We start from the raw sequence: 13,386 nt of genomic DNA on the forward strand, positions 1-13,386 counted from the left end.
AGCAGTAACTGCAATTACAAAGAAAGCTCGGCAGCACCTGTACTTCCTTAGGAGTTTGCCAAGATTCGACATGACATCTAAAACTTTGGTAAACTTCTATAGATATGTGGTGGAGAGTATACTGACTGGCTGCTTCACTGCCAGGTATGGAAATACTGATGCCTTTGAATGGAAAATCTTACAAAAAGTAGTAGAAATGGCCTAGTCCATCATGGGTAAAGCACCCCCCCCCCCACACCATTGAGCACATCTATATGGAGCGTGTCACAGGAAAGCAGCATCCATTATCAGAGGCCTCTGATGCACCATCAATAACTCTCTCTGAGACGTGAGAAGCGAGATATTGGCTTTTATTGACTGGAAGAATGAACAACACTACATCCTGGAGAATGAGGCCGGGCTCAGGCCTCAATCGCCTTTATACAGGGGTCTGTGGGAGGAGCCACAGGAGCAGTGGGTCTGTGGGAGGAGCCATGGGAGGAGTCAGCAGGGGTCTGTGGGAGGAGCCACAGGAGCAGTCAGCAGGGGTCTGTGGGAGGAGCCACAGGAGCAGTCTAGACAGGGGTCTGTGGGAGGAGCCACAGGAGCAGTCAGCAGGGGTCTGTGGGAGGAGCCACAGGAGCTGTCAGCAGGGGTCTGTGGGAGGAGCCACAGGAGCTGTCAGCAGGGGTCTGTGGGAGGGGCCACAGGAGCAGTCAGCAGGGGTCTGTGGGAGGAGCCACAGGAGCAGTCAGCAGGGGGGGGTCTGTGGGAGGAGCCACAGGAGCAGTCAGCAGGGGGGGGTCTGTGGGAGGAGCCACAGGAGCAGTCAGCAGGGGGGGGGTCTGTGGGAGGAGCCACAGGAGCAGTCAGCAGGGGGTCTGTGGGAGGAGCCACAGGAGCAGTCAGCAGGGGGGGGTCAGTGGGAGGAGCCACAGGAGCAGTCAGCGGGGGTCTGTGGGAGGAGCCACAGGAGCTGTCGGCAGTGGGTCTGTGGGAGGAGCCACAGGAGCAGTCAGCAGGGGGTCTGTGGGAGGGGCCACAGGAGCAGTCAGCAGGGGGTCTGTGGGAGGAGCCACAGGAGCAGTCAGTGGGGGGTCTGTGGGAGGGGCCACAGGAGCAGTCAGCAGGGGGTCTGTGGGAGGGGCCACAGGAGCAGTCAGCAGGGGGTCTGTGGGAGGGGCCACAGGAGCAGTCAGCAGGGGGTCTGTGGGAGGAGCCACAGGAGCAGTCAGTGGGGGGTCTGTGGGAGGGGCCACAGGAGCAGTCAGCAGGGGGTCTGTGGGAGGAGCCACAGGAGCAGTCAGCAGGGGTCTGTGGGAGGAGCCACAGGAGCAGTCAGCAGGGGTCTGTGGGAGGAGCCACAGGAGCTGTCGGCAGTGGGTCTGTGGGAGGAGCCACAGGATCAGTCAGCAGGGGTCTGTGGGAGGAGCCACAGGATCAGTCAGCAGGGGTCAGTGGGAGGAGCCACAGGAGCAGTCAGCAGGGGGTCTGTGGGAGGGGCCACAGGAGCAGTCAGCAGGGGGCGTGTCCAGACAGATATATGTAGTTCACCACAGCCTCCACCCAGGACGTGCTGCCATCAGGAAAAAGGCACAGGAGCCTCAGGATTCACACCGCCAGGTTCAGAAACAATTATTACCCTTCACCCATCAACCTTGAACCAGATGAAATAACTTCCTCCATCACTCCACAACCTACTGACTCACTTTCAGGGACCCTTCATCTCATGTTCTTGATATTTATTGCTCATTTACTATTTTTCCCACTTTTGAATTTACACAGTTTGTTCTCCTTTGCACGCTGTTTGCTTGTCCGTCCTCCTGAGTGCAGTCTTCCATTGATTCTGTTGTGTTTCTTGGATTGACCATGTATGCCCGCAAGAAGATGAATCTCGGGGTTGTATACGGTGAAATATGTCCTTTAGATAGATAGATAGATAGATAGATACTTTATTCATCCCCATGGGGAAATTCAACTTTTTTTCCAATGTCCCATACACTTGTTGTAGCAAAACTAATTACATACAATACTTAACTCAGTAAAAAAATATGATATGCATCTAAATCACCGTCTCAAAAAGCATTAATAATAGCTTTTAAAAAGTTCTTAAGTCCTGGCGGTAGAATTGTAAAGCCTAATGGCATTGGGGAGTATTGACCTCTTCATCCTGTCTGAGGAGCATTGCATCGATAGTAACCTGTCACTGAAACTGCTTCTCTGTCTCTGGATGGTGCTATGTAGAGGATGTTCAGAGTTATCCATAATTGACCGTAGCCTACTCAGCGCCCTTCGCTCAGCTACCGATGTTAAACTCTCCAGTACTTTGCCCACGACAGAGCCCGCCTTCCTTACCAGCTTATTAAGACGTGAGGCGTCCCTCTTCTTAATGCTTCCTCCCCAACACGCCACCACAAAGAAGAGGGCGCTCTCCACAACTGACCTATAGAACATCTTCAGCATCTCACTACAGACATTGAATGACGCCAACCTTCTTAGGAAGTACATTCGACTCTGTGCCTTCCTGCACAAGGCATCTGTGTTGGCAGTCCAGTCAAGCTTCTCGTCTAACTGTACTCCCAGATACTTGTAGGTCTTAACCTGCTCCACACGTTCTCCATTAATGATCACTGGCTCCATATGGGGCCTAGATCTCCTAAAGTCCACCACCATCTCCTTGGTCTTGGTGATATTGAGACGCAGGTATTTGATAATATATTTACTTTGCGCTCTGAACGGGCACGTTATAGGTGATGAATAAATGAATGAATTAATCAATCTTAACGTTGTAATCAAACCAAAATCCACCACCAGATGACAGCTCGTTCCACACTTGCAACACCCTCTGAATGTAGAAGATTCCACCCCTCGGGTTTCCCTTAAATATTTCTCCTTTCACCTGTGAAATGTGACCGCTACTTGTAGTCTCAACCAACCTCGGTGGGAAAAGCCTGCTCGTGCTTACCTTCTCTATATGCTCATCATTTTGCAAACCCCTATCAAATTTCTCCTTATTCTCCTATGCTTCAGGGAATAAAACCCCAACTATTCAATCTTTCTCTATAACTCAGGTCATCAAGTCCAGGCAAAATTGTAAATTTTCTCTGTACTCTCTCAATCTTATTGATATCTTTCCTATATGTAGGAGACCAGAACTGCACACAATATTCCATATTAGTCCTCACCAACATCTTAACCTACTCCTGTACAGTATTTAGAATTATGTGCTGTCTTTATGACACTATCCTGATGCCACTTTCCTGGAATTATGGATCTATACCATACATTGTGTATGACCTACCCTGATTTGTCCCCTCCCAAAGTACAACACCTCACACTTGTCTAAAGTAAACTCCATCTGCTATTTTCAGCCTATTTTTGCAGCTGGTCCAGATCCCACTGCAAGCTTTGGTCTTCCTCACAGTTGCCAAGCTTGGATAGTCTTCCTCAGTGTCCACGACCGACCCATCTCCTTTGTTTGTGACGCCGTGCCTTCTGGTCAGCGTTCCCCCGAAGCTGAGTGGGTGCGCAGCCGCACGGTGATCGAGATGTTCCCGTGCACCTCGCCATCGTTGCTATGCAGCTGGGAAATGTTCTTTGTTGTACTGCATTTCATTATTCTCTTCAATTAATAATTAAAATCAAAAGAATGTGGTTTCTAAAATTTTCATTCTAAGTATTCATAGTATGCATATTACAGCAAAAAAAAAGAGCCATGCAGTTTCCAGGCTGTGTACAAGTTTCCTGTTCAGAGCAATGGTCTGCACAGCTGTGTCAAAAAAACACAAACAAATAAATAAAGGGAAGGTGGCTTCTGTTCCTGGATTCCCCCCCAATAGGAAATATCCTCTTAGTACCAAGACAAAATAAATGTCAGGGTTGTATATGGTGACATACACATACTTTGATAATAAATATACATTGAAATTTGAACCCCTTCATTCTAGGTTGACTTCTGAATCTGCTCCTGACTGTAATGGATCAAAACTGTATACATTTCTCTAGGTTGTAGCAGTTACTTGGTAACTGAAGGAAGCTATCCTGGATAATGCTTCTTGTGTCTTCGATGGAAAAAGTCCTGGACTCATTTAATTGATGTGACAACCCCCAGTGTGGGCCATTTTGCCTCGTACTGGGTGCAGAAAGATGTCTAGCTCAATAACTTCAAGCATTATTGCATTATCTCGCTTCTCTTTACATAAATCTAAAGGGATCTAAGTTGAAGACCAAGAGTGCTACCTTACCGATTTAAAAAAAACAGGTTGCATTTCAAAGAATATATTGGCTAAATTTCCCTCCAGCAGCTGGTATGGTCTAATTGCTAAGTTCATCGATCGTTTAAGTTTGCCTCATCTGATGTACATGCTATTTGGCTGGAAATTATTATACTACCTTTGTAATTTTAATCATATCTTCACACCATCAAGTAAATGATATACTGCATTTTGTCTTGAGCAAAATTTACACACGGTATATCAGAGCAATTTAAGGTTCTAGAAGTATTTTAAGACCAAAAACAAAACATCAGAGTTTTCAGTCATGCACGTTTCAAATTTTTCTCTTGCCACTTGTGCCAAAGGTAGTACATGTGCTCGTTTTGACTAATTAGTAAACAAGCTGTAATTTATTTCCTGGAATTTAATTTTGTGTTTAAAATTCAGGCAGTGATCCTGGTTTTCAAACTTTCCATGTCATTTGATGGAAGCCATGTGTGTTTGGTGGGGTGGGGAAATATGTTGACAAGCCTGCCAACCTGGCACGTCTAAACAGTCACTTGGTTGAGCTGTTGTGTCGTGGATTCGCTCCGGAGTTTGATTAACACATGTATGAGGAGAATTATATAAATAATAGTGAATGCAGCTGGAAAATATCCAAGAGAAATGTATTGAATTATGGAGTTGTAGAGATCTATAATGGTAATTGGCAGATTTTTTTTCTGAAGAAAACAGACTTCGGTTATTAAAAGGACAGGTGAAGAAGGCACCCCTTAGAGTTGTTGAAGTAATTACTGGTTTGTAGTCCTTGTGGACCCTGTTTGTCTTAAGGAAAAGAATTAAAGTGTGACTTTCCCTTTCTAGTTTCCTGAAGTTTCCTTGAACAAAAGCTAAGATAGATTCTCTGCATCAAAATCGGTGGGTGGATTGAAGCTCCTTTTCTCTCGCTTAAATTTCTCCATTTGCTCTCTCGTCTCCACCCCAGTCTGTTGACTTCCCCCTCTCATCTTCCCATCGTTCTCTCAGCTTCTCCCTCTCAGCTTCCCCTTCTTGTTCTCTCATCGCACCCCCCGCCCCCTCAACTTTCTCACGTCCTCATTCTATGTTACAGACTTTAGTTGCCTTTCATATATTTTATTTTGTTCACTGACCTTGAACGGTGCAAGAACAAAGAAAAGTAAGGAATGTGGCCCCTGCATATTACCAGACTTGCTTTGTTGCTTTTGATTTAATGTAATTCCTTAAATACCATTTAACTCTCACTTCTTCCATGTTCTGGCCCTTCACCTGGTAGATGTCAAACGTTAGCACTCTGCGAACACTGAAGAGCACTTTTAGCGTCTTTAGCAAACTGAGGAACAGTCACATTTCTGTGTGGATACGCCTCCTCAGAGGTACCTTGCACAGAAAGGGAGCAGCAGCTCCTGTTTTAATTACGACTGGATTCAGAAGCTGGAGAGGTTTGTCAAGAGCTACAGGTTGGGTTCCAATTAATAGTGAAACCTTTCCAGCATAGTAATACGTTCTGTATTTGTCTGACAATGTCTCCTTACCGCTGAGATCCAGGGTTGGTGCTCTACCATTTAAAGCTCAAGCGGCAGGAGGCAAACCGAGGCATCTGGCGAGAGGTGGGTTTTCAGCTCTTTGGATAACAGCCTGGTTATAAACTGGTGATGCTGGAAGGCAGCTGTTGAAGCTGAAACTATCAGTAGGGTTGAAGTGAGCAGGTAAAAGGTGTTTATCTGGTTGGAGGTTTCTGGCATGTTGTTCGTGAAGCTCAGACGTTTTGCTAGCCATTTAAAGTTTGACCTTTGCTGCCCTCGTACGTGGATGGCCAGTTTGAAATCCTTGAGGATGAGGAGGCTGGTGCTGGGTCTCTCGTGGAAATTATTTATCTGTTTATTGAGGTCCAGCCCGACCCTTCGAGTCACACCGCTCAGCAACCCCAGCCTAATCATGGGACAATTTACAATGACTAATTAACCTACCGACTGGTACGTCTTCGGAATGCGGGAGGAAACCCACGCGGTCACGGGAAGAAGATACAGACTGCTTACAGTCAGCGGCGGGTGTGGCACAGGAATGCTACAAGGATGTCAGTGAGTTTTGCTGACGTTTATTGAAGGGTGTACGTCGCAACGCGCAGGGAAATGTGTCGCTTGCCCCAAGTCAAATCAGCGAAGACTGTGCTGGGCAGCCTGTAAGTGTAGCCACACTCCCACCGTCAGCACAGCATGCCCACAACTGACTAACCTTAACCGAACCTCTTTGGAATTGCTTGCGAGACATGTTCATAAGCACTTGACCTGCTTTGAGGTAGATTGATGTGCCCTTTTACATCCGAGGGTCAGTTGAATACAGTGTGTCAGTGGTCTGGCTCTGGCCTCCTCATGCAATAAGTTAAATTAATGCTGCATTTAAATTAAATTAAATTAAAGCCCAGTGCTTTTACACTGGGATTCCCTATGCAGTATCTAGCAAGGGGCAGTGCACAGGGATGGATTTCTTAAAGTGACCGTTTTGGTCAAAAGCTAGTTTGAGCAGTGCTTCCCAAAGGAATAAATAATTGAATTCACAGTGCAATCAATTATCCTGTACCAAGGTGGTAAAACAAATATTAACATTAAATATGTGTGGAGAACCCAGGAATACTATAAGGATGCAAGTAAGTGTTGGCGATGTATTTATTGAAGGATCTCAATCGCTTGTGAGATGTTTCAATACTTGATCTTCTTTGAGGTACTGTAGGTCCGTAGGCCATTTTACATCAAAGGTACAGTTGAATACAATGAGTTTGTGATCTGGTTAATATTTCTTGATCATCGATTTGGTTTCTGCTTCATTTTATCAGTAACCTCCCAAGTCAGAGTTCAACCGATGTTTATTTGCTCATCCGCGCTGCCCTGCGACCCCCAATTTAACCCCAGCCTAATCACGGGATGATTTACAATGACCAGTTAGCCTCCCGACCGGTACCTCTTTAGACTGTGGGAGGAAACCAGAGCACCTGGAGTAAAGCCAGGCATTCCAAGCAGACGACGTTGGAATTGAACCCCGAACTCTGCCGCGGGATGTAATAGTGTTGCGCTAACCGACGCTACTGTTTTTTCTGAATGAAGTGAGTCAAAGGCAGTTTAGTGTTGCAGAGCCAGTCTCTGCTGGGCTATCCTGACCACACTGACTAAGCTTATGGTCAGGAGTGTACAAACCACGCCCTCGGGATTACAGCCACACAAAAGTGGTTTGTTCACCAAACGCAGCAGTGATTCTTTGGGCAAACCAGCCGAGGGCTGGAAACCCATGAAGCCTGCATCTGTTGCTCAGAGTGGTGGCTAGGAATGTGGGGGTGATGGCTCAGCCCTCTATTACTCTAGAATCCTTGTGTTCATTGTTTCCATGACTTTCTGTTACGGCCATTCATAAAGTGGCAGCTCCTTTGTAATCTGGTGATAAACTATGGAATGTTCCAGGTGAAGATGGGCTCAATATGATCCCTCTGAGAAAGCGGGGGCGAAAATCAGCCCAGCCCTGCCTGTAGCGTTCACTGGCGTGCACCCACCCTCCCCGCTGGAAGGAACGTACAGCCAGATGTCAGGCGAGCTCCTAATTAAATTCTTGTGTCCTCCGTGCTAACAGGCAGGAGAGTCCCCACAGCTTCCCGCCGTTGCTGTTCCGTGGTCGGCCACTGTTCCCCTCCCTCCCTGTTGAGGGAGTGCTGGGTCTCTGCTTGCGCAGGGAGCCGCAGTTACACACTCAGCTGCTGCAGCATATAGGCAGATTAATGAGGTCTAATGCCAAGCCATCCATTCCTCAGACAGCTACCCTTCCACTGGGTTTCCTGCTGTTTGAGGACCTGTGTCCAGATGTAACACGGTCTCAAAAATCCACGTCCAATTGTAAAGCAGCATTTCCTATCATCCACATTCCTTCGGATAGAAGTCGTTTAAATAATTGATTGTTAGATTACTTAGTGAAACCTTGGGTGTCGGTTATAAATAGCAACGTGCCTTAGGAATGCACATTCAGCATTTTTATGCCAGGAAGAGAAAGAAAAGCTGCCAGACTTACATTTGATGTGGGAAGCACTTGTCCTTTACCAGGTCTGGGTCTGTGCAAAATGCAGACATCAGGCTACTAAGCACAGAGTAACGAGAGGAAGACACGCGGTGAACTTCTCTAATCCGTTCGTGACTCGTTCATTGGCATTGTCAGGGAGCCATTTAATGGACAGCTTTTAAAATCTGAAATGATCAGCAGGGCGTCGAGCCTCTCTCAGAAAGAGGCATCAATCTGTGACTATCCTCATTCTGCTTGGAATTGTTTTGTGAGGTCCACTTAAGTCCTTGCCAGTCCCTACAGATAATAATTGTGTGTTTCATTGATCTGTGTGTTCTGCACAGTTCATTATTTTGGCATATGGAAACAAAGCTTAAATTTTTAAAATCTTACTCTGGGATATAATCGATACGATAGTTGTCTCTGGATAACTTTAACCTTTATCGGTAATATGGGAGTTAACCATTGGCTGCCAGCCTCCAAGCTCCTGTTATTGAGCTGTGGCCTTGCTTGAATGAAGTTGCTTTTGAATTTTACTCTTTAATTTTCATATTCTGCCGCTTTAGTTGGTAAATATGTATGTCAAGCGTAGAGCCTCATTGATTGCATAAAGCATACAGGCAGTCGTGTTATAAAGCTGCACAGATGCCTTGTACTCAGACCTCGACCCTTTTGCACTCGTGCGTTTACTAGGCCGGCAGTCTTTCGGTAGCATTTGCTGTTGTCCATTTCAGTGACTTAAGGTGCCAGCGTCATAGCAAACAAGAGCATCACTCGTAAACGTGTAAACACGACATACCACGGATGCGGGAAGTACAGAGGAATTAAAATGTGTACTGCAGCTCAAGATGGTTATGTATAAGAAAACCTAACTAATAACTAATAAATAATTGAAAGTAAAGGAAACCAAAGCCACCAGTGCTAAAAATATTCAATAAAGAGTGAAGCTGTAGCTGGGCTTCCCAATCTGGGGACGCTGGACCCCTTGCTTTATGGTATTGGTCCGTGGCATAACAGTGTGGCGCGTGGCCAAGTGGTTATGGCGTTGGACTAGCGATCTGAAGGTCGTGCGTTCGAGCCCCCGCCGAGGCAGTGTGTTGTGTCCTTGAGCAAGGCACTTAACCACACACTGCTCAAGTCCACCCAGCTGAAAATGGGTGGCAAAATGCCAGGGGATAACCTTGCGATAGACTGGCGTCCTATCCCGGGATCCTGGTGGGGGGTGGGGGGGGTAGTTTTGTACTCTCAGTCACTTCACGCCACAGAAACCGGCATAAGCACCAGCCCGATGAGCCTATTAGGGTCAGGACAGACTTTAACTTTAACTCCGTGGCATAAAAAAGGTTGGGAACCCCTGCACTACAGGAAGTTTTAGGACAGGCTTGTCAGCGTCTGTGGGATGAACACTTTAGAAACAGCACAGATGCCCGTGAACTCTTTCACCCCACCATTGTATAAGACATCAAGCCCGCCAGTGGTGCAGTGGCATCTGCACCAGACCGGACTTGGAGGCGAGGGGTCCCGGGTACAAACCCTGGCCAGCACCTTGCACGCTTTCCATCCGTGCGGGGTTGAGTGTCAGGCTAGCGACTCAGCCTCGTTTTGACAAAAACAGACAAATGCTAAGGCAACACTAAGGGCGCAGAAAGGAACAACAATTCTATAAAACAGTTAGTGAGGAGCTGTAGCTGGTTTTTTTTAAAATCCCTCGATCGACGTTGATAGAGCTGCTGGATTTCGCAGCGTTGCTGACTTCCGTGATGGAATGCAGAAGCAGAGCCTGAAAATGAGTTGAGCCTGGCAACTGTAAGCTGGGTTAAGTGAAGAGGATTTAAAGGTCCTTGTGTTGAGTGAGTCATTAAACTGGACGTTGCAACTTGAGGAGCCATATGCAAAAGGTAGAAGTAAGTGACGGACATTGGAACTGCGACGACACTGAGAATTTGATGGATTCAATCTCGATGCGCCTGTCCAGGTGATCAATTCATGCCTCCAATTACCAAGCTCACCTGTGCTCATTTTTATCAGGTTACTGCATCGCACGCAACTCTTTGCAAGGGCTTAAGTAATCTTTCTGAAATGCTAATTTGAGACCAATAGTTCCAATTTTTCTTGCTACATCTGGCTTTGCTTCCAATGATCTATTTGTTAACAGCCAAGCTCTGGGTAACTTCCTTGAACTTTTCTTGGAGATTTTCCCAACGATTACCTCAGCTTAGCCCAGGATTCAGAAACATTCAAGTGGGTTGGGCTGTGCCCTGCAGACGGTGGGGAACCCACGGGATTCAAAAGGCTCGTGTTTCTTGGCGCCTTTCATTTTGTTTCCTAAATAAACCTTAATGCAAACACTATAGTTTGACAAAGTGATTATTGGGCATCAATCAGTTTGCTGCCGTTACTCCTATTTGTTTGAAGGTATAGGTCTGGGTCCGCACTTAATGGACCTGTCGCAAGTAATCTAACGTAAATCATCTTAATTATTTGAAGATATAAATCTTTAGTAATTGTTCTTTTTTCCAGGTGGTAGCACTTGGCAAAAGAAGCAAGGAGGCCGAGACTGCCTTTCTCAATGTTTACAAGCAATTAATAGAAGCACCAGGTAAGAAGACATTTAGTTATTGATCCATCTGTAATAATTAGCTTTTCTGAAGTGGCTGAATGCCCGTGCAAAGCAATTCTATGCATTATTCAGCACTCAGCTCAGAATGTTAAATTTGTATCACTGAGATCTATTGGTCTGTGTTCAGCATACCTTGCTGCTGTTTAATACGTTCTGGCGTGATAGTCATTTAATATTACAACATGTGCAATGGAAAAGCTGTGATTTATAAGAACACAAAAGATATACACTAGCATGGGAGTCCAAACATGAAGCTGCCAGCACCACAAGTTAATGACATGTATACTACCAGCAACAAAATCAATTTATTTCTGATATGAATTGTGCTTGAGCAGATGATTACAAAAGAAATGTTGAATTTTAAATGGCAGTTGTGTTCTTAGCTACAAACTACGTTGTGCTCTCCCAACAAATCATAACTAACTTAAATTTTCCTTGCTACTGTCTCAAGATACTCCTTTTTTCCCCCTAACTTTCCTCCTTGATCACGTTTTGAGTTGTCTGTCCTAACGTCCACTTTTGTCTAATAACAAAGCAAAGATCCTTGCTACCTCATTATAAACGGAAGTTCCTGTTATTGCTGTGTGTAGTTGGAACATGGGAATGCTGATTTTACAGTACTCCTGCAAGAAATGCAATGCTCTGTTTTCCTCCCCCTTCAACGTTCCAGTAATACACTTTGAATCTCCTCGCACATCAAGGGCAGGTTAGCAACCGCAGCTGGTACGAAAATAATCCTCCCACATACAAGCTGAAAGTGTAGAATAATGTGGAGGAGGAACGAGAGCCATCAAGGAAAGATTTCAAGGCCCTCAAACTGTGTAACGTCATCTGAACTAGATGTTGCTACACAACCTTGTAACTCTCTCTCCCTCTGTTAGTTATTACTCTTTACGGCCACTCACAAACACCTGCTTGACAGGTTGTAATGCTTCTATGGTTTTAACGCATTTCCATTCACGGTTGTCACTTTGAAAGGCTTGACTAAAACTGAAATCACAAATTCCGAGAGGATGCAGGGACAGATCTTAATTTAGCAAGTATATGATCACGGCATCTGTACATATGTAATTAAAGTATTAAATCTAGATTCCTTTTAAAATTGTTCATAAAGGTGGGAGTAACTAAAAAGACTTGTGAAATGTGCAAATACCATAATTAATGTCAGAATCGTGGAGAGGTGGTAAGTGAATGGTTGGCTGTAAATTACTGCCTGCTTTTGTGACTGCTGATCTCTCCATTATAAACTTGCTTTGAATCATTCACTCTGTACCTGCTTCTGTGCCTGTCACTTGTACTTGCAAGCCCCGTAGCTGATATCGGACCTGAATGCTGGCCCTTTGAGGTCCTGTGCAAAGACTTTTGAGAAGGATTTGTCAAGATGACAGGTGCCTGTGGAAGAACTATAAATGACCCATCAACATGAAGGATTAAAAGGCTATGGAAACTTTGTTCTGTAATTTGAAACTAAAGGAAAGGACGTGCGAAAGACACGGTAGTGTAAACTTTGCAGTGATGAGCTGAATGAATATTGTTTTATCTGATGTGTATTAGATGTCACACCAGAATTGACGTCTGCAGCTGTGCCCCCAGGAAAACCTGGCTTTCAAAATAACCATCTGTAGGTGCAAGGATTTCCACTGAAAGTGTAGAATGCTATAAAAAAATCCTTCCCTGGTTGCAATGCAGACTAACTGTTTTCATTCCAGAGGATCAAACGTGTTTTAATGCTGGGTTCTCTTCATCGAGTTCCACCTGCAGGTAGTGGCACAAATTGAACAATCTCCCCCACCCAGGTCTCAGACAGGAGTTTCTTCAGCTTGATATTCTTCTTTGATGTTTGTTCGGGTGCTTTGATGTTGATTTAGGGGCTTTGATGTTTACTTGGGTTACACGTATCTAGTTTAAGAGTTTGATATGTCCACTTGTAGCTGTATTTTATGGTTCACAGACAAATTACCTGCTGGTGTTAGAAGTACTTTCCCTATGATTTTTTTTGTCATGCCCAGTAATTACTGTTAAGCAGGTTGGCATGTGCAGAAGATTGTTGGGGAGGGGGCTCAACGTCACAGTGAATTAAAGACTGGTAAATATTTTGTTTATAGAATGATCCTCAAAGGCATTTTCTTAATTTTCTCAATTTAAAGATGCAATAGAATGTTTGACTATAAACTCGGCAATATGACTTTAGTTTTGACCATATGTAATGCTGTTACAAATGGGAATTTGCTTTTAGTATTATGACCATATAACCATAAGACATGGGAGTAGAACTAGTCCATTCAGCCCATCGAAACTGCTCCACCATGTCTGATTTGTTATCCCCCCTTATGTTTCATAACTTCAAAACATTAAATTAGTTCAAAGGAAGATACAAAAGTCCGAAAACACGGGGGGGGGGGGGGGTAACTTTGAGTTTACTTTAAGCAAGATGTTGCACGTATCACATGGTAGCATGATGACATATACAATTCACGTATTTTACATATAACTTGTAATTATTTAAACAACCAAGAA

At 45.0% G+C, this 13,386-nt stretch overlaps 1 protein-coding gene across 9 annotated transcripts in view; it reads left to right on the top strand.

Moving 5' to 3' along the window:
- cux2b (cut-like homeobox 2b) overlaps positions 1-13,386 on the top strand; it is a 381,872-nt gene that overhangs the window by 222,239 nt on the left and 146,247 nt on the right. For all 9 annotated transcript variants that reach the window (XM_073065643.1, XM_073065644.1, XM_073065649.1 and 6 more), the window contains exon 4: positions 10,770-10,848. In XM_073065643.1, coding sequence (XP_072921744.1) covers positions 10,770-10,848 — 79 coding nt within the window. The remainder of the gene's footprint in view (positions 1-10,769; positions 10,849-13,386) is intronic.

This window comes from Hemitrygon akajei, chromosome 14 (assembly GCF_048418815.1).
Source record: "Hemitrygon akajei chromosome 14, sHemAka1.3, whole genome shotgun sequence".
Lineage (NCBI taxonomy): Eukaryota > Metazoa > Chordata > Chondrichthyes > Myliobatiformes > Dasyatidae > Hemitrygon > Hemitrygon akajei.